The 23,091-nt window shown below is 47.9% G+C and overlaps 1 protein-coding gene across 2 annotated transcripts in view; it reads right to left on the bottom strand.

Moving 5' to 3' along the window:
- Positions 1-8,103, bottom strand: part of ASAP2 (ArfGAP with SH3 domain, ankyrin repeat and PH domain 2) — a 318,205-nt gene extending 310,102 nt beyond the window's left edge. Inside the window, exon 1 of one of the 2 annotated variants that reach the window (XM_063915446.1) lies at positions 7,513-8,103. In XM_063915446.1, coding sequence (XP_063771516.1) covers positions 7,513-7,638 — 126 coding nt within the window. In that variant the 5' untranslated portion in view covers positions 7,639-8,103. The remainder of the gene's footprint in view (positions 1-7,512) is intronic. The other variant, XM_063915445.1, reaches the window with a different exon arrangement.
- Positions 8,104-23,091: the final 14,988 nt, after the last annotated feature.

The following is a 23,091-nucleotide window of genomic DNA, read 5'->3' on the forward strand; positions in this document are numbered from 1 at the left end:
CCCCCCAGCCTCAAAGGCTGGCATCCGTGGTCACCAGGACCCAGTCCTGTATTCCGAACCTGCGGCCCTCTAGAAGATGGGCACTCTGCAGCCACCACAGTAGAGACACCCTGGTTCTTGGAGACAGGGTTATTAAGCGATGCATCTGAAGATGCGATCCGGACCACTGGTCCAACAGGTCCCACTGAAAGATTCTGGCATGGAACCTGCCGAAGGGAATTGCTTCGTAAGAAGCCACCATCTTCCCCAGGACCCGTGTGCAGCGATGCACTGATACCTGTTTTGGTTTCAGGAGGTCTCTGACTAGAGATGACAACTCCCTGGCTTTCTCCTCCGGGAGAAACACTTTCTTCTGGACTGTATCCAGAATCATACCCAGGAACAGTAGCCGTGTCGTCGGAACCAGCTGTGACTTTGGGATATTCAGAATCCAGCCGTGCTGGTGCAGCACCTCCTGAGATAGTGCTACTCCCACCAACAACTGTTCCTTGGACCTCGCTTTTATTAGGAGATCGTCCAAGTACGGGATAATTAAAACTCCCTTTCTTCGAAGGAGTATCATCATTTCCGCCATAACCTTGGTAAATACCCTCGGTGCCGTGGACAGTCCAAACGGCAGCGTCTGGAATTGGTAATGGCAATCCTGTACCACAAATCTGAGGTACTCCTGGTGAGGATGGTAAATGGGGACATGTAGGTAAGCATCCTTGATGTCCAGGGATACCATGTAATCCCCCTCGTCCAGGCTTGCAATAACCGCCCTGAGCGATTCCATCTTGAACTTGAATTTCTTTATGTACGTGTTCAAGGATTTCAAATTTAGAATGGGTCTCACCGAACCGTCCGGTTTCGGTACCACAAATAGTGTGGAATAATAACCCCGGCCTTGTTGAAGTAGGGGTACCTTGATTATCACCTGCTGGGAATACAGCTTGTGAATTGCCGCTAGCACCGCCTCCCTGTCTGAGGGAGCAATCGGCAAGGCAGATTTTAGGAACCGGTGGGGTGGGGACGCCTCGAATTCCAGCTTGTATCCCTGAGATACTATTTGCAGGATCCAGGGATCCACCTGTGAGCGAACCCACTGATCGCTGAAATTTTTGAGGCGACCCCCCACCGTACCTGGCTCCGCCTGTGGAGCCCCACCGTCATGCGGCGGACTTGGGAGAAGAAGCGGGGGAGGACTTTTGCTCCTGGGAACCTGCTGTTTGTTGCAGCCTTTTTCCCCTACCTCTGCCTCTGGACAGAAAAGACCCGCCTTTTCCACGCCTGTTTTTCTGGGTCCGAAAGGACTGAACCTGATAAAACGGCACCTTCTTAGGCTGTGAGGGAACATGGGGTAAAAATGCTGACTTCCCAGACGTTGCTGTGGAAACTAGGTCCGAGAGACCATCCCCAAATAATTCCTCACCCTTATATGGTAACACTTCCATGTGCTTTTTTGAATCCGCATCTCCTGTCCACTGGCGAGTCCATAAGCCTCTCCTAGCAGAAATGGACAATGCACTTACTTTAGATGCCAGTCGGCAGATTTCCCTCTGTGCATCTCTCATATATAAGACTGAGTCTTTTATATGGTCTATGGTTAACAGGATCGTGTCTCTGTCTAATGTGTCAATATTTTCTGACAGTTTATCTGACCACGCAGCGGCAGCACTGCACATCCAAGCTGACGCAATAGCTGGCCTAAGTATAATGCCTGTGTGTGTATATACAGACTTCAGGATCGCCTCCTGCTTTCTATCAGCAGGTTCCTTGAGGGCGGCCGTATCCGGAGACGGTAGTGCCACCTTTTTAGACAAACGTGTGAGCGCTTTATCCACTCTAGGGGGTGTTTCCCAACGTGACCTATCCTCTGGCGGGAAAGGGAACGCCATTAGTACCTTCTTAGGAATTACCAATTTTTTTATCAGGGAAAGCCCACGCTTCTTCACACACTTCATTTAATTCATCTGATGGGGGAAAAACTACGGGTAGTTTTTTCTCTCCAAACATAATACCCTTTTTAGTGGTACCTGTAGTTATATCAGAAATGTGTAACACCTCTTTCGTTGCCTCAATCATGCAGTGAATGGCCTTAGTGGGCATCAGGTTAGACTCATCGTCGTCGACACTGGTGTCAGTATCAGTGTCGACATCTGGGTCTGCTTGAGGTAGCGGGCGTTTTAGAGCCCCTGATGACCCATGCGACGCCTGGGCAGGCACGAGCTGAGAAGTCGGCTGTCCCACATTTGGCATGTCGTCGATTTTTTTATATAGGGAGTCTATACGTGCACTCTTTACTTTCCATAAGCCCATCCACTCAGGTGTCTGCCCCGCAGGGGGTGACATCCCTTCTAAAGGCATCTGCTCCGCCTCCACATCACTATCCTCATCAAACATGTCGACACAGCCGTACCGACACACCGCACACACACAAGGAATGCTCCGAATGAGGACAGGACCCACAAAAGCCCTTTGGGGGGACAGAGTGAGAGTATGCCAGCACACACCAGAGCGCTATATAATGCAGGGACTAACTGAGTTATGTCCCCTATAGCTGCTGTTATATATATATATATATATATATATATATATATATATATATATATATATATATATATATAATTGCGCCTAAATTTAGTGCTCCCCCTCTCTGTTTTTACCCTGTTCTGTAGTGTAGACTGCAGGGGAGAGCCAGGGAGCTTCCTTCCAGCGGATCTGTGAAGGAGAAATGGCGCCAGTGTGCTGCAGGAGATAGCTCCGCCCCTTTTCCGCGGCCTATTCTCCCGCTTTTTTCCATATTCTGGCAGGGGTATTTTCCACATATATAGCCTCTGGGACTATATATTGTGGAGTTTTTGCCAGCCAAGGTGTTTTTATTGCTTCTCAGGGCGCCCCCCCCCAGCGCCCTGCACCCTCAGTGACCGGAGTATGAAGTGTGTATGAGGAGCAATGGCGCACAGCTGCAGTGCTGTGCGCTATCTTGGTGAAGACTGATGTCTTCTGCCGCCGTTTTTCCGGACCTCTTCTTGCTTCTGGCTCTTTAAGGGGGACGGCGGCGCGGCTCCGGGACCGAACACCAAGGACTGGGCCTGCGGTCGATCCCTCTGGAGCTAATGGTGTCCAGTAGCCTAAGAAGCCCAATCCGGCTGCAAGCAGGCGAGTTCGCTTCTTCTCCCCTTAGTCCCTCGCTGCAGTGAGCCTGTTGCCAGCAGGTCTCACTGAAAATAAAAAACCTAAATCTATACTTTCTTTCTAAGGGCTCAGGAGAGCCCCTAGTGTGCATCCAACCTCGGCCGGGCACGAAATCTAACTGAGGCTTGGAGGAGGGTCATAGTGGGAGGAGCCAGTGCACACCAGGTAGTCATAAATCTTTCTAGAGTGCCCAGCCTCCTTCGGAGCCCGCTATTCCCCATGGTCCTTTCGGAGTTCCCAGCATCCACTAGGACGTTAGAGAAAGTTAATGCTGGCTATAACAGAAAGGTGTGAGAACACACAGTGCATCGCAACGTGCTGCCCACGCTGACCCTTATACACCACTGAAAGCACCTACAATCAGAATGTGAGCATCAGAACTGGGCCATGGAGCCATGGAAGAAGGTGGCCTGGGCTGATGAATCATGTTTTCTTTTACATAAGGTGGAGGGCTGGGAGTGTCTGCGTCATTTACCTGGGGAAGAGATGGCACCGGATGAGCTATGAGAAGAAGGCAAGCCAGCGGAGGCAGTGTGATGTTCTGGGCAATGTTCTGCTGGCAAACCTTGGATCCTACCTTTGACACAGATGTTACTTTGATACAAGTTACCTACCTAAACATTGTTACAGAGGTCAGAGAGGTTTTGGTGGCACAAGGGGGATATACACAATGGGGGTAATTCAGACCTGATCGCAGCAGCTAAATTTGTTAGCAGTTGGGCAAAACCATGTGCACTGCAGGTGTGGCAGATATAACATGTGCAGAGAGAGTTAGATTTGGGTGGGTTATTTTGTTTCTGTGCAGGGTAAATACTGGCTGCTTTATTTTTACACTGCAATTTAGATTTCACAAAATCTGAAGTTGAACACACCCCACCCAAATCTAATACCCCTTTCAGACTGACAAATATTTCCCGGGTAATTGCACATGAACGCGCATCAACCCGTGAATTTGCCCAGTGTGAAAGGGTACTGAAAGAATATCCCGGGTTGAGCGTCCCGGCATTTCATCCCAGGCCTCGACCTGGGTTGAATCCGGGATCATCCCGGCATGCAGTGTAGTGTGAATGGGCCCTACCCAGTATTCAGTACCCGTGACTGTTAAAAGACCTCTAATTGGAGCTTTCTTGGGCTCAGAAAAGATGATGTCATCATCCAGACCCTGGGAAAGCGTCATGGTAGCGGAGGAGACAGGCAATATGGCTACCTGGACTGCTCAGGTGATCAGAGAGCTGCTCGGGGGAGGAGGAAATATAGAGACAGATAAAAGGCACAGTGAAGGATGCTATTATTTATAAAAACATTGCAAAGCTGCTTGAAGCCAGAGGAATTATCCATACACAGCAAGTTGTTAATAAAATTAAGACTCTGAAAAAGCAGGCCCCACCCCTCCCTTTGCTTGCCTATTGTGACCTCATCTATGTGAGCTAGAAAAATGACATACATATGCATTTGCAGGGCTTTCCTGTGATCAGTGTAAACGGGGCTGTCCTGGGTCGATCCCAGGTCTAAGTGCAGTGTGAAAGGGGACATTCCCGGGTTGTGTCTCAGGATGCATCCGGGAACACATTCCCAAGTGTGACCCGGCTCTGTCAGTCTGAAAGGGATATCACTCTCTCTGCACAGGTTAAATCTGCCCCCCCCCCCCCCCCCTGCAGTGCACGTGGTTTTGCCCAACTACTAACAAATTTGCTGCTACGATCAACTCTGAATTAGGACCAATATTAAGCAGGTGGGTTTAATGTTATGGCTGATAGGATACACCAATCAGGATCACACAGCAGACTGCATAACCAGTACAGTATGTGCCAATTTTAGATTCTGAAGAGACAAATGAAGAAGTACAGGTTGAGTATCCCATATCCAAATATTCCGAAATATGGAATATTCCGAAATACAGACTTTTTTGAGTGAGAGTGAGATAGTGAAACCTTTGTTTTTTGATGGCTCAATGTGCACAAACTTTGTTTAATACACAAAGTTATTAAAAATATTGTATTAAATGACCTTCAGGCTGTGTGTATAAGGTATATATGAAACATAAATGAATTGTGTGAATGTAGACACACTTTGTTTAATGCACAAAGTTATAAAAAATATTGGCTAAAATGACCTTCAGGCTGTGTGTATAAGGTGTATATGTAACATAAATGCATTCTGTGCTTGGATTTAGGTCCCATCACCATGATATCTCATTATGGTATGCAATTATTCCAAAATACAGAAAAATCCGATATCCAAAATACCTCTGGTCCCAAGCATTTTGGATAAGGGATACTCAACCTGTAGTTTAAAACACTTAGGACTTAAGATTTTTTTTCTTTCTCTTAAGATATTTGAATGAATAACTCTATGCTATCAATCAATACTTCCAGGAGTTTGATGTCATGGGTCAATATAATTTAATGCGACTAATATAGTTCCGGTAATTTCAAGCACAGTTCAATTTGTCGCGGCTTTGCTCAGTTACGCACACATCCGCCATATACAGAACCTGCAACACGGTTCATTTTCCTGCACACCTCTACTGAATGCAAGGAAACACCATAATTGACGGCCATGACATCTAACTGAATCGCCCCCTAATTAAATTATAACATTTTATCCCATAATTTACTAACTCCTAACAAATGCTCAGTAGATTACTACTAAGAAGTGTCACTTACATAAGTAGAGCACTATAGCGAGCGCAAACCTTGAACAGAAGGTACATTGCTTTTGAAAGGAGAAATACAAGAAAAGCAATATAATGGCTGGCTTCAGTATAATATTTACAGCCTTACAGGTTTTGCTGGCACACTCTGGCAAACGAGGGGACCTTGAAAGCTTTTCAATGATTATTGTCAGAGGTCAAGTTTTTGCTATTTTGCATTTGAACAATTATTTGTACGCTAGTCTATCTCAAGGCTAACATGGCTCTACTTTTATCTGAGCAGAAACCTCCTAATCCACTGACATGAATCAGAAACAGTTCTGCCTATTTTGTCAGTAACGTGCAACACGGTACATCATTTTACCAACTAGGAAAGTGAATGCCTCCTCAGCTGTATGCCAGGTGGTCCAACAATGCCACTCATCTCATTCACTAGTACAGACCTTTGTAAATCAATCATATACATTCCAAGGAACTACTACAATCAGGGAAGCCAAACAGCACACGCACAATACAGAGATAGATAGATAGATAGATAGATAGATAGATAGATAGATAGATAGATAGATAGATAGATAGGGGATTTTTGGACCATAATAACATGATGCAGTAATATTTTTTAACATTCAAAAGCAAGTTTCAGTAGATCAGTAGTATAACAAATTATTTTGTTGCTGGCAGGACACCTTGGAAGTGCGGCAACCTGTTCCATCTGACCTGCTCTGAATTCTAGTTCCGCAGGATTTACAGCCTACGAATAGAGTAATGCTGGCCATACGCTGCGCAATTTCCAAGAAGTGCCAACGAAATGGTAACAAGGGCCTGAGTGATGGCCCGAAATAGCTGTGCCTCCACACACGGAACGATGTATGGGCACGATGCATAGATCATTGCATGGAATTGGCAGAACATGTTTGATAAGGAAATTAAACGATAACAAGAGTTGCTCAGACGTTACTGTGTGCTAAACGAGTATCGTTCCTGTACATATACTTAACGGTAACTGTCAGAACTGGATCTGAACGATTATCATTTGGTGTATGGATAAATCCAGGTGTGACCAGGAATTCCATGCCAATACACTAGAAAACAAATTATGCAGGAAAAACATGAAATTCCGTAAACAATTGCGGAATCATAGTGAATATTTTGCTCATCTCTACATTTGAGACTTTTATATTCTCATCACAGTGGCTAGCAAACTCCCAGCGCTCAAAGGCTTTTCTACAACAGGTTTCAGCGAGAACTTAATAGTCTCTGGTATACAATATATTACCAGGACCTGGTATGGATGAGGTTATAACCTACACCAACATGGTCCCAGTCAGGAATTCATTTAGAACATAAAAATAGAATAAGCCTTTTGCAAAACCTATTTCCACAGATCTTTAGTGACTTGTGCCACCTTGTACGCCTTACAGAACCCTTCTTAAATCGCAGTGGTCCGTGGTCTACTGTATTTTGTAGTTTATACCAGTTTTTTCCAACTTGGGAAGGTTATATGATCTGTACCTGAATTGTTTGCAAACCTCACTCACTACACTGCACCAGTGTCTCACACACATATTACTGCCAGCTGTGCCCATGCCTACTGGTCCTGTACCATAAAGTCATTATCATTTGGGGGCTTGTATAACAGGGAGTCCAACAGACAGGAGAGGTCTCAGGGCTGTGTAGCTTACCTCCTCAATGGCTGCCACTGTGGTCCTGCACTGGCTCAGCCTGGTGGTGAAGTTAGAGGCGGTGGGTGACTTGTAATCCTCATTGGTCTCTGATATAAATTCCGACACACTGATCTGATCCGGCATGATGAGGATGAGGGGGGGGGACGGGGACACACCTCTACACACAGGGGTGCCAAGCTACATGCACAGACACTGGCCGGGCACACAAAGCAGAGGCGCCCTGAGCACTGGCATACAGCGGGCACACAGCACAGGCAGCTGGCACTCTGCAGCCGCACACACACTAGTTACATGGAAGTCAGATGAGCCGGTGCCCGAGCTGCCTCCCCAGCAGCAGCCGCTCCATGAGTCTCTCAGATCCCCGGAGTAGGGTAGTGGCTGCTGGGTGCACCTCCCAGTGTCACCACTCCTCTCTCCCAGTATCAGCCCCAGTGTAACCACTCCTCTCTCCCAGTGTCAGCCCCAGTGTAACCACTCCTCTCTCCCAGTGTCAGCCCCAGAGTCACCACTCCTCTCTCCCAGTGTCAGCCCCAGTGTAACCACTCCTCTCCCCCAAGTATAACCACTCCTCTCTCCCAGTATCAGCCCCAGAGTCACCACTCCTCTCTGCCAGTATCAGCCCCGGTGTAACCACGCCTCTCTCCCAGTATAACCACGCCTCTCTCCCAGTATCAGCCCCAGTGTAACCACTCCTCTCCCCCAAGTATAACCACGCCTCTCTCCCAGTATCAGCCCCAGTGTAACCACTCCTCTCCCCCAAGTATAACCACTCCTCTCTCCCAGTGTCAGCCCCAGAGTCACCACTCCTCTCTGCCAGTATCAGCCCCGGTGTAACCACGCCTCTCTCCCAGTCTAACCACGCCTCTCTCCCAGTACCAGCCCCGGTGTAACCACGCCTCTCTCCCAGTCTAACCACGCCTCTCTCCCAGTACCAGCCCCGGTGTAACCACGCCTCTCTCCCAGCACCAGCCCCGGTGTAACCACGCCTCTCTCCCATTATAACCACTCCTCTCTCTCCAGTATAATCACTCCTCTAACCCAGTGTCAACCCCAATCTGACCCCTCCTCTCTCCCAATATTAACCCCAGTATAACAACTCCCAGTATGACCACGCCTCTGTGCCAGTACAACCTCTCCTCTGTCCTAACATCAGCACTGGAAGACGCCGGCATCCGCCCCAGCACTGACTGCTGTCTCCCAGCGTCCCCGCCCTCTGACACCTGCACCTCCTCCACCTGTCACACTCCCGCCCCCGGCCCTCAGGTGTGACTCTGCCTCCCCTCCCCATCTATGTATATGCAGTCAGTGGAGTGTAGGGACGGGGCGGGGTGTGCTCGCTCCCGCTCTATGCTGTGTATACCGGCTCAGGAGAGGTTAATGATCAGAGCAAAGTCCGTTTTCCTTTGGAGAAAGTGAAACTTTATCAGCAGCGCGCACAGGAACACTGACCGGCCGCACTCTGATTGGCAGGCCTGGAGGACGAAGGGCGAGGCTATGACGTCAGTTTGCCCCCCCCCCCCATATACATTGATTATATATATATTATAGTCCAATTTTTAGAACAATTTTCTCAGCTGTGCACAGTTGTTTTTCACCTGAACCTGCTGCTGCCATTATCTGCCCACTGCCTCCTGTTATGTGCCAGCTGGTGCCATTATCTGCCCGCTGCCATTATTTGCCCGCTACTCATACTTGCCTACCTGACCCTCTCCGTGAGGGAGAAAATGCTCTGTTCCTGGACTTTCCTGGTAATGTATGATTGCCATCACCTGTGGTGAGCTAGTTAATTGATAAGAAAGGTGTTTCACCACAGGTGATGGCAATAACAGATAATAATAATAATAATAATAATAATGACAGATAACCGGAAAGATCCATAGGAGCATGTTGAATTCATACCTATGTGATGTAAGGGGAAAGATCCGAAGTCTGTAATGTGATTGCTAGGACTTTTCTGACATTTACTCCTATGCAGGCCCGGCGCTACCCGCTCAGCAAGGTATACAAAGCAGCGAGGCGCTCTCCCCGCTCTACTACCTTGCTGATGTGCACTCTTGCTGCCGGCTGCTGCAGCTTTATCAAGACCATTGGAGAGCCGCCTAGTTATTTTTCAAATTGGATCCTTGAACTATCTTATTGTGAAAGAAGGCACCCTGGCATATAATTGATCTCCAGGGGTGCCCAGTAACATATATATTCACACACACACATATATAGATATATATATATATATATATATATATATAATCTTGCCTATCTAGAAAACCACTCCCTACAAATCCTGCAGAGGAACTCAGGACACAGTAAGTACTGTGTATGACATTGCACTGGCCCTCACCGTCTGTGAAGGTAGTAGCCTCTTTACATACCCTCCAGCTGTACCTTTTTAGCAGGTACAGTACCTTTTTTTTTTTTTTTTTAATGGTCTGTACCGATTTTTGGCTCTCCAAACTTCCATTTAATGTATAGGAAAAGGTGGCCACGCCCCCCTTTCCTAATTCGTACCAATTTTTATGTGTAAAATGTTGGAGGGTATGTCTTTATATCTAACTCTATCTGCACATGTTATATCTGCCCCACCTGCAGTGTACATGGTTTTGCCCATTAGAGAAAGATTTTGCTTTTGCGATCCGGTCTGAATTAGGCCCACTGTACACTTAAGTAGTAAAAGTCATAGGATTGGTACTTGGGGCCTAGTTCAGACCTGATTGCTCCTCTGTGATTTTGCAGAGGGCTGCGATCAGATAGCCGCCGCCCATAGAGAGTGAAAACCCGACCCTGTGCAAGTCTGCAAATGCATGCGTACACCGTGCAAAAACTTCGCCAGACAGCGGACATCTGCAAATCCATTCGCAACTCCCTCAACATCGAATATGTTTTCCAGTCTGTGCGTAGCCCAAGACTTACTACTGCAGTGCGATACAAACAGGCTGATCGGGGCTGGAGCTGACATCACACACCCTCCCTGAAAAAGATTAGGAATGCCTGTGTTTTTCCTGACACTCCTAGAAACGGTTAGTTACCACCCCCAAACGTCCACTTTCTGTCAATCAGCTTGCGTAAGCCTAGCGATCAAAATTTGCACTCGATTTTATCGCAGTTTGGCCTTGTGCGTGCGCATTGCGATCCATATGCATGCGCAGTCATTTGATAATCGGCCGTTGTGCGATTTTCGCACAACAGTGATCATGTCTGAATTAGGCCCTTAGTATCATGTAGGACCCCTTCTAGCCTGGTGAAGTGCAGCAACTCGACGTGGCTAATAGGCCCTACACACTGGCCGACTGGCCGCCGAGCTGCCCGACGGCGGATACGGCCGAAGGGCGACCCGGCGGCGGGGGGGGGCAGTGACGGGGGGAGTGAAGTTACTTCACTCCCCCCGTCACTCGGCTCCATAGAACTGCAGGCAAATATGGACGAGATTGTCCATATTGGCCTGCATGCACAGCCGACGGGACACCAGCGATGAACGAGCGCGGGGCCGCGCATCGTTCATCGCTGGAGCTTCTACACTGCACGATATGAACGTTATCTCGTTCATTAATGAACAAGATCGTTAATATCGTGCAGTCATGTCGGCCAGTGTGTAGGGACCATAAGATTCCACAAGTGGACGGAAGACCTCTGAAGAGATGTTGACCCCATGCCATCTGGATAGCTTCCTACAGCTCCCTGATATTTGTAGATGCAGGATCTTGTGTGCAAATGAACCTCTCCACGTGGTGGCCACACCATTCGTCAGAACTCTCCAGAATGTTTCTCAAACCAATTCTAGACAACTTGATACCGATGACACAGTGAATTATCCTGCTGGAATATTCCATGGTTGTGGGGTTACATGAAGTAAATGAAGGTCTGCAAATGATCACCAAGCACTGCAACATAGCAGTTACTGGTCAAAGATGTGTTCAGGTGGACCAGCGGACCCAACCCATGCCACGTGAACAATCCCCACACCATTATGGAACCACCACCAGCCTGCACGGTGCCTTGTTGACAACTGGAGTCCATGGCCTCATGCGGTCTGCACCACACCCGAGTCCTACCATCAGACCAAAACAACTAGAACAGTGACTCATCAGACCACGTCACATGTTGACAATCATCCAGTTTCTAATTAGCAACATCTCAAGCCCAAGTGAGGCACTGTTTTTGGTGTCGTAGTGTTAACAGGGGCACTCTGGTGGGTCTTCTGCTCCCATATCCCATGGAAGGCAAAGAATGCTGCAGTTTCCTGCTGGATATGCGTCTGGTACCTAATGCTTTGAATGTGGATGTGATTTGAGCCAGTGTCACTTGTATGTTACCATGAACAATTCTGGACAGATGTCGCTGTTTGCGATCATTAAGCACCTGTGGTCGGCCACTGCTCCAACCACGGTCAGTGGTAGAGCCTTCTATGAGGCATTCCTGGTACACACTTGACACTGTAGATCGAGGAATGTTGGATGCACAGCTTCAGAAATGGAATGTCCCATCTGTTGGGCACGCATTATCATGCCCTGTTCTAACTCCAAAAATTCACATTGCCTTGCCATGAGCAGCCTAGTCTGTGTTCAAACTGACTCATGAGATGTCAGATTACAACAGATGCAGGATTGGGCATTCCTAGATGTACTAGTCCGGTGGCCCTACCTACCATTACCTTTACATACTGCTATCCTATTACTTTTGGCACTTCAGCGTACATTATAGTGACGTGTCTGTTACAGGGATGACCATGAAAAACCAATGGTTGCTAACCATCAGTGTTTCAGGTCTGATGGCATGTTTTTGCCATTAAGTACCGGGATTGCCTGCTTCTGACATCACTCCTGCTGGGCACACCAAGAAGGAGGAACTTTGGGAAAGATTTATCAAATCTTGGAGAGAGACAAAGAGCCTGATTTAGAACCACAAACAGTATCAGAATAGTGATAAATGTTTCTGGGTGGTGGCTAGTGTTGCACACAAACATAGTCCATTCTGTGGGCGTGTTATAGGACAGCCGCGAGTGGTCAATGCTGCAGCTGCCTTCACAGAAACACAGCCGCAGCCATAAGAGGCTGTGGTCAGTCAGAAGAACTATGATTGTGCGACCGATGGTGGCATATTAGGACTCCCCAATCGGTTTTATAGCTATCAGATGCTAAAGTAGGCACCTCAGTCTCTGTACATTTGGCCACATGGATGTACACAAGGGAAGAAGGAGTTTGTTTCGGCAATCACATAAAGGCACAAGTGGGTGACCGCTGGTAGACACTGCTATGTGTGGTTCTGCATGTGACTCAGAATTAAGGCAAGAGTGGAGAAGTTGCCCATAGCAACCAATCAGAGTTGGTACTCTCTGGGAAAGGGGGGTAGAAGCAGCCCAAAGTGCCCATGGAAAAGCTGTGTTTGCCTGATTTAACCCCCGTAGATCTGCCACTGTATACAAGGACAAGCAATGGCTATAATTAGTTGAAAGGTGTGTTGCAATGGTAGCCACTTCCGGTGGTCATCCCTACATATAGTATACATGACCCACATACTGCACCTCCACCTGCCACCTCCACATACCACCTGCTACACCTCCCCAGATCCTCTGGTAATGATTGCTGAGCTCCTCCAATCAGAACTTGGCACACACTGCAATGAACAGGCCAGCAAAACTTACAGTAGTCCCAAGTGGGACTTGGGGCAAGGCCAGGTCCGGGAGGTGTGGCCACACCAACTCTAGGGAAGAAATGAATTGCCCCGCCAGGCAAGTCTGAGCCCAGGTAATTAGTACCCACCACCACCTCCTTAGTGCCCCAGCTGATGATACAAGATGAGCATCCATATCTGAGTGTAATCAGGCCTCTGCTCTGACCCATACAATACAAAAATCATCATACGGACCACCGTTCAATACAGAGAGTGACTAGTAGATAGCCATACAATGCAAAGAGTTTACACCGCAGCACATGTAAGAAAGTGGTTAACCCCAGGCAGGGATCAGCAGCCAAAAGGAATTAAAAAAACATCAGGACTTCCGGTTCCGGGCTGAATGGAGTAGCACCTCTCACCTGAATCTCCGGTGCCTCCCGCCACAAATCCCTGCTAATCGCCCGTTCTGGTCGTCCATTGAGTGGTCCGCTTCCCCCCTGCACACGGGGCTGTCCTTTATGGACAAATTTCTGGCCCTCTCCATGCCGGGCAAAACTCTTCGCGCCAAACAAGACGCTGCCCGTGGCCCCGCAGCCAAGATGGCCGCTGTGGTGTCTCTGAGCTCCGGAGCTCCGGCTGCAGAAGCGCAAACTGGCGGTCTGGCTCCTCTGCCCCCGGCTCCCGCTGCCCCTGCCAGGGCTCTCACTGCGGATGACCTGCTGTCTGCACCCCCTCATGTCCAGCCGCTCTCCTATGGGGACATTGTGCGGGCTGTACAGGAAACTGTGCAGCCTATGTTCCAAGAGCAAGCAAAATCTCATGCTGCTGCTTTGCAACAAGCAGTACTCGACATCAAAAGTCAATACAAGCAGCTAGCTAAGCGTGTCCTACAGGTGGAGCACACCGCTGGTGAAAATGTTCAGCAGATTGCCGAACTTTCTGAAATCTCTGCTAAACTACAGAAATCGGAAAACATGGTACTATGGTCAAAACTGGACGACCTGGAGAACAGATCAGCTCACAATAATCTCAGGCTCATTGGTCTGCCGGAGTCGGTCAAGGGACAGGCTCTTTACCACTTTCTACGTAATTCGTTGCCTGAACTTCTTGGAGTACAAGATGTTTGCTCAGATCTGGTAGTGGAACATGCCCACAGGACGGGTCCTGCTCGCTCCTCCTCTCCAGAGCCCCGACCCCAAGCCGTATTATTCCACTGCCTCAATTTCCTCCATAAAGAGGCACTCTGGTCAGCGTCCCGCCGTACATGGGACATCCTATGGGAAGATTCTAAGCTTCTTCTCTTTCAAGAGTTTTCCCTGAACTTCCCAGACTCAGAAAGGCATTTTCTCCCGTCTGTTCCAGACTAGCCCGTGAAGGCCGCAAGTTTGCCTTACTTTACCCTGCACGATTGGGAGTCTTCGAGGGTTCTTCTTTCAAGGACTTCACCAACCCAGACGATGCTGCTGCGTTTGTCTCGGAACTCCTGGCCCCTGACCCTGGTTCGAACTGATTGGAATATATGGCCCTCATCTCAATGCCCTCTACGTCCATGGCTACCCCCCTTCTCCCCCCCCCCCCCCCCCCGGGTGCTATACATGCTCCCCTTTTGTTCTTGACGTCTCTCCCCCTGGACAGTGCATATTCTACATTGCTCTTGGTGACGTTTCTCTTTATGGTTCCTCCAGTCCTCTGGGTGATGTATATTGTTGTAATGCTTCTACCTTCTACCTGTTTCAAGATGTTATTTACAATGCTTTGCTAGCAGCTGTTGTCAAATGTATGGATATTTTTGCTTATTTTTTGTGTGGGTTTCGACAGCGTGCCTCATCATTCTGACCGCTCTCACATATATTTCTCTGACGTCCTAGTGGATGCTGGGAACTCCGTAAGGACCATGGGGAATAGCGGCTCCGCAGGAGACTGGGCACAACTAAGAAAGATTTAGGACTACCTGGTGTGCACTGGCTCCTCCCTCTATGCCCCTCCTCCAGACCTCAGTTAGAATTTTGTGCCCGGCCGAGCTGGATGCACACTAGGGGCTCTCCTGAGCTCCTAGAAAATAAAGTATATTTTAGGTTTTTTATTTTCAGTGAGATCTGCTGGCAACAGACTCACTGCTACTAAGGGGAGAGAAGCGAACCTACCTGCTTGCAGCTAGCTTGGGCTTCTAGGCTACTGGACACCATTAGCTGCAGTGGGATCAAACACAGGCCCAGCCTCGGTCGTCCGGTCCCGGAGCCGCGCCGCCGTCCCCCTTACAGAGCCAGAAGCAAGAAGATGTTCCTGGAAATCGGCGGCAGAAGACTTCGGTCTTCATCAAGGTAGCGCACAGCACTGCAGCTGTGCGCCATTGCTCCCCATGCACACCACACACTCCGGTCACTGATGGGTGCTGGGGGGGGGGGGGGCGCCCTGGGCTGCAATAAGAGTACCTTGCTGGCAAATACCACATAATATAGTCATAAAGACTATAAATTTGTGAAATACCCCTGCCAAATATACATTTAAAAAGCGGGTGAAGTCCGCCAGAAAAGGGGCGGGGCTATCTCTTTCAGCACACTGGCGCCATTTTCCCTCACAGCTCCGCTGGAAGGACGCTCCCAAGGCTCTCCCCTGCAGTTTCCAGACTACATAGGGTAAAAAAGAGAGGGGGGGCACTAAATTTAGGCGCATATAATATATATATAGCTGCTATAGGGAAAAATCACTTGTGTAGTGTGTATCCCTGCATTATATAGCGCTCTGGTGTGTGCTGGCATACTCTCTCTCTGTCTCCCCAAAGGACTTTGTGGGGTCCTGTCCTCGTTCAGAGCATTCCCTGTGTGTGTGCGGTGTGTCGGTACGGCTGTGTCGACATGTTTGATGAGGAGGCTTATGTGGAGGCGGAGCAGGGGCCGATAAATGTGATGTCACCCCCTGCGGGGTCGACATCTGAATGGATGGACATGTGGAAGGAATTACGTGACAGTGTCAACTCCTTACATAAAAGGTTTGACGACATAGCAGATGTGGGACAGCCGGCTTCTCAGCTCGTGCCTGCCCAGGCGTCTCAAAAGCCATCAGGGGCTCTAAAACGCCCGCTACCTCAGATGGCAGACACAGATGTCGACACGGATACTGACTCCAGTGTCGACGATGATGAGACTAGTGTACATTCCAATAGAGCCACCCGTTACATGATTACGGCAATGAAGAATGTGTTGCATATTTCTGATATTACCCCAGGTACCACAAAAAAGGGTATTATGTTTGGGGAGAAAAAACTACCAGTGGTTTTTCCCCCTTCTGATGAATTAAATTAAGTATGTGAAGAAGCGTGGGCTTCCCCCGATAAGAAACTGGTAATTTCTAAAAAGTTACTAATGGCGTACCCTTTCCCGCCAGAGGATAGGTCACGTTGGGAGACATCCCCTAGGGTGGATAAAGCGCTCACACGCCTGTCAAAGAAGGTGGCACTACCGTCTCCGGACACGGCCGCCCTAAACGAACCTGCTGATAGGAAGCAGGAGGCTATCCTGAAGTCTGTATATACACACTCAGGAATTATACTGAGACCGGCTATTGCTTCAGCATGGATGTGCAGTGCTGCAGCTGCGTGGTCAGATTCCCTGTCGGAAAACATTGATACCCTAGACAGGGACACTATATTGCTAACCGTAGAGCATATTAAAGACGCTGTCTTATACATGAGAGATGCACAGAGGGATATTTGCCGGCTGGCATCTAAAATAAACGCAATGTCCATTTCTGCCAGGAGAGGATTGTGGACTCGGCAGTGGACAGGAGATGCAGATTCTAAAAGGCACATGGAAGTTTTGCCTTACAAGGGTGAGGAGTTGTTTGGGGATGGTCTCTCGGACCTCGTTTCCACAGCAACAGCTGGGAAGTCAGCATTTTTACCCCATGTTCCCTCACAGCCAAAGAAAGCACCGTATTATCAGGTACAGTCCTTTCGGCCCCAGAAAGGCAAGCGGGTTAGAGGCGCGTCCTTTCTGCCCAGAGGCAGAGGTAGAGGGAAAAAGCTGCAACATACAGCCAGTTCCCAGGAACAAAAGTCCTCCCCCGCTTCCTCTAAGTCCACCGCATGACGCTGGGGCTCCACAGGCGGAGCCAGGTACGGTGGGGGCCCGTCTCAAGAACTTCAGCAACCAGTGGGCTCGTTCACGGGTGGATCCCTGGATTCTACAGGTAGTATCTCAGGGGTACAAGCTGGAATTCGAGACGTCTCCCCCTCGCCGTTTCCTCAAATCTGCCTTGCCGACAGCTCCCCCGGACAGGGAGGCAGTGCTGGAGGCGATTCACAAGCTGTATTCTCAGCAGGTGATAATCAAGGTGCCCCTCCTTCAACAAGGACGTGGTTACTATTCCACAATGTTTGTGGTACCGAAACCGGACGGTTCGGTGAGACCCATTTTAAATTTAAAATCTTTGAACACTTATATAAGAAGGTTCAAGTTCAAGATGGAATCGCTCAGAGCGGTGATTGCAAGCCTGGACGAGGGGGATTACATGGTGTCACTGGACATCAAGGATGCTTACCTGCATGTCCCCATTTACCCTCCTCACCAGGAGTACCTCAGATTTGTGGTACAGGACTGTCATTACCAATTCCAGACGTTGCCGTTTGGTCTGTCCACGGCACCGAAGGTATTTACCAAGGTAATGGCCGAAATGATGATACTCCTTCGGAAAAAGGGAGTTTTAATTATCCCGTACTTGGACGATCTCCTTATAAAGGCGAGGTCCAGGGAACAGTTGTTGATCGGAGTAGCACTAGCTCGGGAAGTGCTACAACAGCACGGCTGGATCCTGAATATTCCAAAGTCGCAGCTGGTTCCTACAACGCGTCTACTGTTCCTGGGGATGGTTCTGGACACAGAACAGAAAAAAGTGTTTCTCCCGGAGGAGAAGGCCAAGGAGTTATCGTCTCTAGTCAGAGACCTCCTAAAACCAAAACAGGTGTCGGTGCACCACTGCACGCGAGTCCTGGGAAAGATGGTGGCTTCTTACGAAGCAATTCCATTCGGAAGGTTCCATGCAAGGATCTTTCAGTGGGATCTGTTGGACAAGTGGTCCGGGTCGCATCTTCAGATGCATCGGCTAATAACCCTGTCTCCAAGGGCCAGGGTGTCGCTACTGTGGTGGCTGCAGAGTGCTCATCTTCTAGAGGGCCGCAGATTCGGGATACAGGACTGGATCCTGGTGACCACGGATGCCAGCCTTCGAGGTTGGGGGGCAGTCACACAGGGAAGAAATTTCCAAGGACTATGGACAAGTCAGGAGACTTCCCTACACATAAATATTCTGGAACTAAGGGCCATTTACAATGCCCTAAATCAGGCAAGACCCCTGCTTCAACACCAGCCGGTGCTGATACAGTCAGACAACATCATGGCGGTCGCCCACGTAAATCATCAGGGCGGCACAAGAAGCAGGATGGCGATGGCAGAAGCCACAAGGATTCTCCGATGGGCGGAAAATCATGTGTTAGCACTGTCAGCAGTGTTCATTCCGGGAGTGGACAACTGGGAAGCAGACTTCCTCAGCAGGCACGACCTCCACCCGGGAGAGTGGGGACTTCATCCAGAAGTCTTCCAAATGATTGTACACCGTTGGGAAAGGCCACAGGTGGACATGATGGCGTCCCGCCTCAACAAAAAGCTAAAAAGATATTGCGCCAGGTCAAGGGACCCTCAGGCGATAGCTGTGGACGCTCTAGTGACACCGTGGGTGTACCAGTTGGTTTATGTGTTCCCTCCTCTGCCTCTCATACCCAAGGTACTGAGAATAATAAGAAGGAGAGGAGTAAGAACTATACTTGTGGTTCCGAATTGGCCAAGAAGAGCTTGGTACCCAGAACTTCAAGAAATGATCTCAGAGGACCCATGGCCTCTGCCGCTCAGACAGGACCTGCTGCAGCAGGGACCCTGTCTGTTCCAAGACTTACCGCGACTGCATTTGACGGCATGGCGGTTGAACGCCGGATCCTGAAGGAAAAGGGCATTCCGGAGGAAGTCATCCCTACGCTGAGTAAAGCTAGGAAGGAGGTGACCGCAAACCATTATCACCGCATATGGCGAAAATATGTTGCGTGGTGTGAGGCCAGAAGGGCCCCAACGGAGGAATTTCAGCTGGGTCGATTTCTGAACTTCCTACAGTCAGGGGTGACTATGGGCCTCAAATTAGGTTCCATTAAGGTCCAGATTTCGGCTCTGTCGATTTTCTTCCAAAAAGAACTGGCTTCACTGCCTGAAGTTCAGACGTTTGTTAAAGGAGTGCTGCATATTCAGCCCCCTTTTGTGCCTCCAGTGGCACCTTGGGATCTCAACGTGGTGTTGGATTTCCTTAAGTCATATTGGTTTGAGCCACTTAAAACCGTGGAACTAAAATATCTCACGTGGAAAGTGGTCATGCTGTTGGCCTCGGCTTCGGCCAGGCGTGTGTCAGAATTGGCGGCTTTGTCATGTAAAAGCCCTTATCTGATTTTCCATATGGATAGGGCAGAATTGAGGACTCGTCCCCAATTTCTTCCTAAGGTGGTATCTGCTTTTCATTTGAACCAACCTATTGTGGTGCCTGCGGCTACTAAGGACTTGGAGGATTCCAAGTTGCTGGACGTAGTCAGGGCCCTGAAAATCTATGTTTCCAGGACGGCTGGAGTCAGGAAAACTGACTCGCTATTTATCCTGTATGCGCCCAACAAGCTGGGTGCTCCTGCTTCAAAGCAGTCTATTGCTCGCTGGATCTGTAGTACGATCCAACTTGCACATTCTGCGGCTGGACTGCCGCATCCTAAATCTGTAAAAGCCCATTCCACGTGGAAAGTGGGCTCTTCTTGGGCGGCTGCCCGAGGGGTCTCGGCTTTACAACTTTGCCGAGCTGCTACTTGGTCGGGTTCAAACACGTTTGCTAAGTTCTACAAGTTTGATACCCTGGCTGAGGAGGACCTTGCTTTTACTCATTCGGTGCTGCAGAGTCATCCGCACTCTCCCGCCCGTTTGGGAGCTTTGGTATAATCCCCATGGTCCTTACGCAGTTCCCAGCATCCACTAGGACGTCAGAGAAAATAAGAATTTACTCACCGGTAATTCTATTTCTCGTAGTCCGTAGTGGATGCTGGGCGCCCATCCCAAGTGCGGACTGTCTGCAATACTTGTATATAGTTATTGCCTAACTAAAGGGTTATTGTTTAGAGCCATCTGTTGAGAGGCTCAGTTATTTTTTATACTGTTAACTGGGTATAATATCACGAGTTATACGGTGTGATTGGTGTGGCTGGTATGAGTCTTACCCGGGATTCCAAAATCCTTTCCTTATTGTGTCAGCTCTTCCGGGCACAGTATCCTAACTGAGGTCTGGAGGAGGGGCATAGAGGGAGGAGCCAGTGCACACCAGGTAGTCCTAAATCTTTCTTAGTTGTGCCCAGTCTCCTGCGGAGCCGCTATTCCCCATGGTCCTTACGGAGTTCCCAGCATCCACTATGGACTACGAGAAATAGAATTACCGGTGAGTAAATTCTTATTTTTTACTGATTAGTACAAAATATATATATATCAAACACTGAGCAACATCCCCAAACAGGTAATTTCAACTTTAAACTTGTCATTTATTTTGTACAGTCTGGACATGGCTACTAATATCAAATGCACAGAAAAAAATCTTAAAGCTATGTGTGCAAATGCTAGGAGCTTAGGAGACAAAATTCCAGAGCTAATTGCGATAATGACAAGGGATAACCTGGATTTTGTGGCAATTACAGAGTCATGGTGCAATGAAAATCATGACTGGGACATAGCTATACCAGGATACAATTTATTTAGGAAGGATAGAATAGGAGGAGGGGTAGCAATGTATGTGGAAAAAAAGCATAAATGCTACTTTAATACAAAATATTGAAGACAAAACTGAGGCCCTTTGGGTCACCATAGAAACCGGGTAAAAGGATGTTATTCGCATTGGGGTGATCTATAGACCACCAGGCAGGGGCAGGATTTGGACAGGAACCTATTGTTGGACATCACTAAAATGGCTTTAAAGGGAGAAGTCATAATCATGGGAGACTTTAATTTACCTGACGTAAATTGGGAGGGGTCTTTTGCAAGTTCAGCTACAAGTGGCAAATTTCTACATTCCTTACAGGGAACATCTCTCAAGCAATTGGTGATGGAGCCCACTCGCAAAGATTCAATATTAGATTTAATTCTTAGAAATGGTGATAGGATATCCAACATATATGTGGGTGAGCACCTGGGATCCAGTGATCATCAAGCAGTATGGTTTAGTATAAAGACAGGATCCAACTCCTGTCACACAAAAACAAAGGTGTTGGATTTTAGAAATGCTGACTTTGCAAAAATGGGGAGATGTTTAAGTGGTTCATTGGCAGACTGGTGGAACTTGGAAGGAGTGCAGGAGAGGTGGGAAAAACTGAAAAATTCAATACTAAGTGCAACTGATCTTTGTATCAAAAGGGTTAGGAAAAGCACCAGGAAAGGAAGCCAGTGTGGTTCACAAAAGAAGTATCAACTAGTGTGAAAGCAAAAAAGATGGCTTTTAGGAAATACAAATAGACTCAAAATAATAATGACAAAGAGGTGTATCTTGACAGACGGAAGGATGCTAAGAAAGTGATCAGACGTGCAAAGGCAGAAGCTGAGGAGAAAATGGCCCAGTCAGTGGATAAAGGGGGCAAAACTTTTTTTAAGTATATAAGTGAAAGGAGAAAATCAAATGGAGGAATAATAAGACTTAAGACAGAGAGTGAGCATTTGGTGGAGGGTGACAAGGCAATAGCAGATCACCTAAATAATTATTTTTGCTCAGTATTTACTACAGAAGAAGGGATGGGGCCACAGTTAAGTTGCAAGGACATTCATAAAAATAAGGTAGATGAAAGTACAGAGGAGAAGGTCCTAACAGAATTTTCACAACTAAAAGTGAATAAATCAATGGGACCAGATTGGATACACCCAAGGATACTCAAAGAGTTAAAAGATGTGCTGGTTACACCTTTAACATAATTATTTAACCAGTCACTAAATACAGGTGCTATTCCAGAGGACTGGAAAAGAGCAAATGTAGTTCCACTGCACAAAAGTGGAAGCAAGGAAGAAGCAAGTAACTACAGACCAGTAAGCCTTACATCAGTAATAGGGAAAGTAATGGAAAAACTATTAAAAGAAAGAGTTGTGGAATATCTTAAATCAAACCACTTACAGGATCCAAAACAGCATGGATTTACTGGTGGGAGATCATGCCAAACAAATCTTATTGACTTTTTTGACTCTGTGACGAAAATAATAGATCAAGGGGGAGCTGTAGATGTAGCATATCTAGACTTTAGTAAGGCATTTGACACTGTCCCACATCGCAGACTGCTAAATAAACTTGAAAGCGTGGGGGTGGATTATAAAACAGTTAAATGGATAAGAACCTGGTTGCAGGATAGGAAACAGACAGTTGTAGTTAATGGAGTGCAATCTATGGAGGGAAATGTTACCAGTGGAGTACCCCAGGGATCTGTACTTGGTCCAGTTCTCTTTAATATCTTTGTTGGTGACATTGCAGATGGTATTGAAGGGAAGGTATGCCTTTTTGCAGATGATACAAAGATATGCAACAGGGTAGACACATCGGGGGGGGGGGGGGGGGTAAAACAAATGATTGATGACCTAGGTAGGCTTGAGAAATGGTCAAGAACGTGGCAACTACAGTTTAATGCTAAAAAATGCAAAATCATGCACTTGGGTCTCAAAAACCCAAAGGCTAAATATAGTATCAAGGGTACTATAATGGAAACTACTGAGGAGGAAAGGGATTTAGGAGTCACTATTTCAAGTGACTTGAAGGCAGGAAAGCAATGCAACAAAGCAATGAGAAAGGCAAGTCAGATGCTTGGTTGCATAGTGAGAGGAATCAGTAGCAGGAAAAAAGAAGTAATAATGCCACTGTGTACGTTATTGGTACGGC

This window comes from Pseudophryne corroboree, chromosome 4, assembly GCF_028390025.1.
Source record: "Pseudophryne corroboree isolate aPseCor3 chromosome 4, aPseCor3.hap2, whole genome shotgun sequence".
NCBI classification, from domain to species: Eukaryota; Metazoa; Chordata; class Amphibia; order Anura; family Myobatrachidae; genus Pseudophryne; species Pseudophryne corroboree.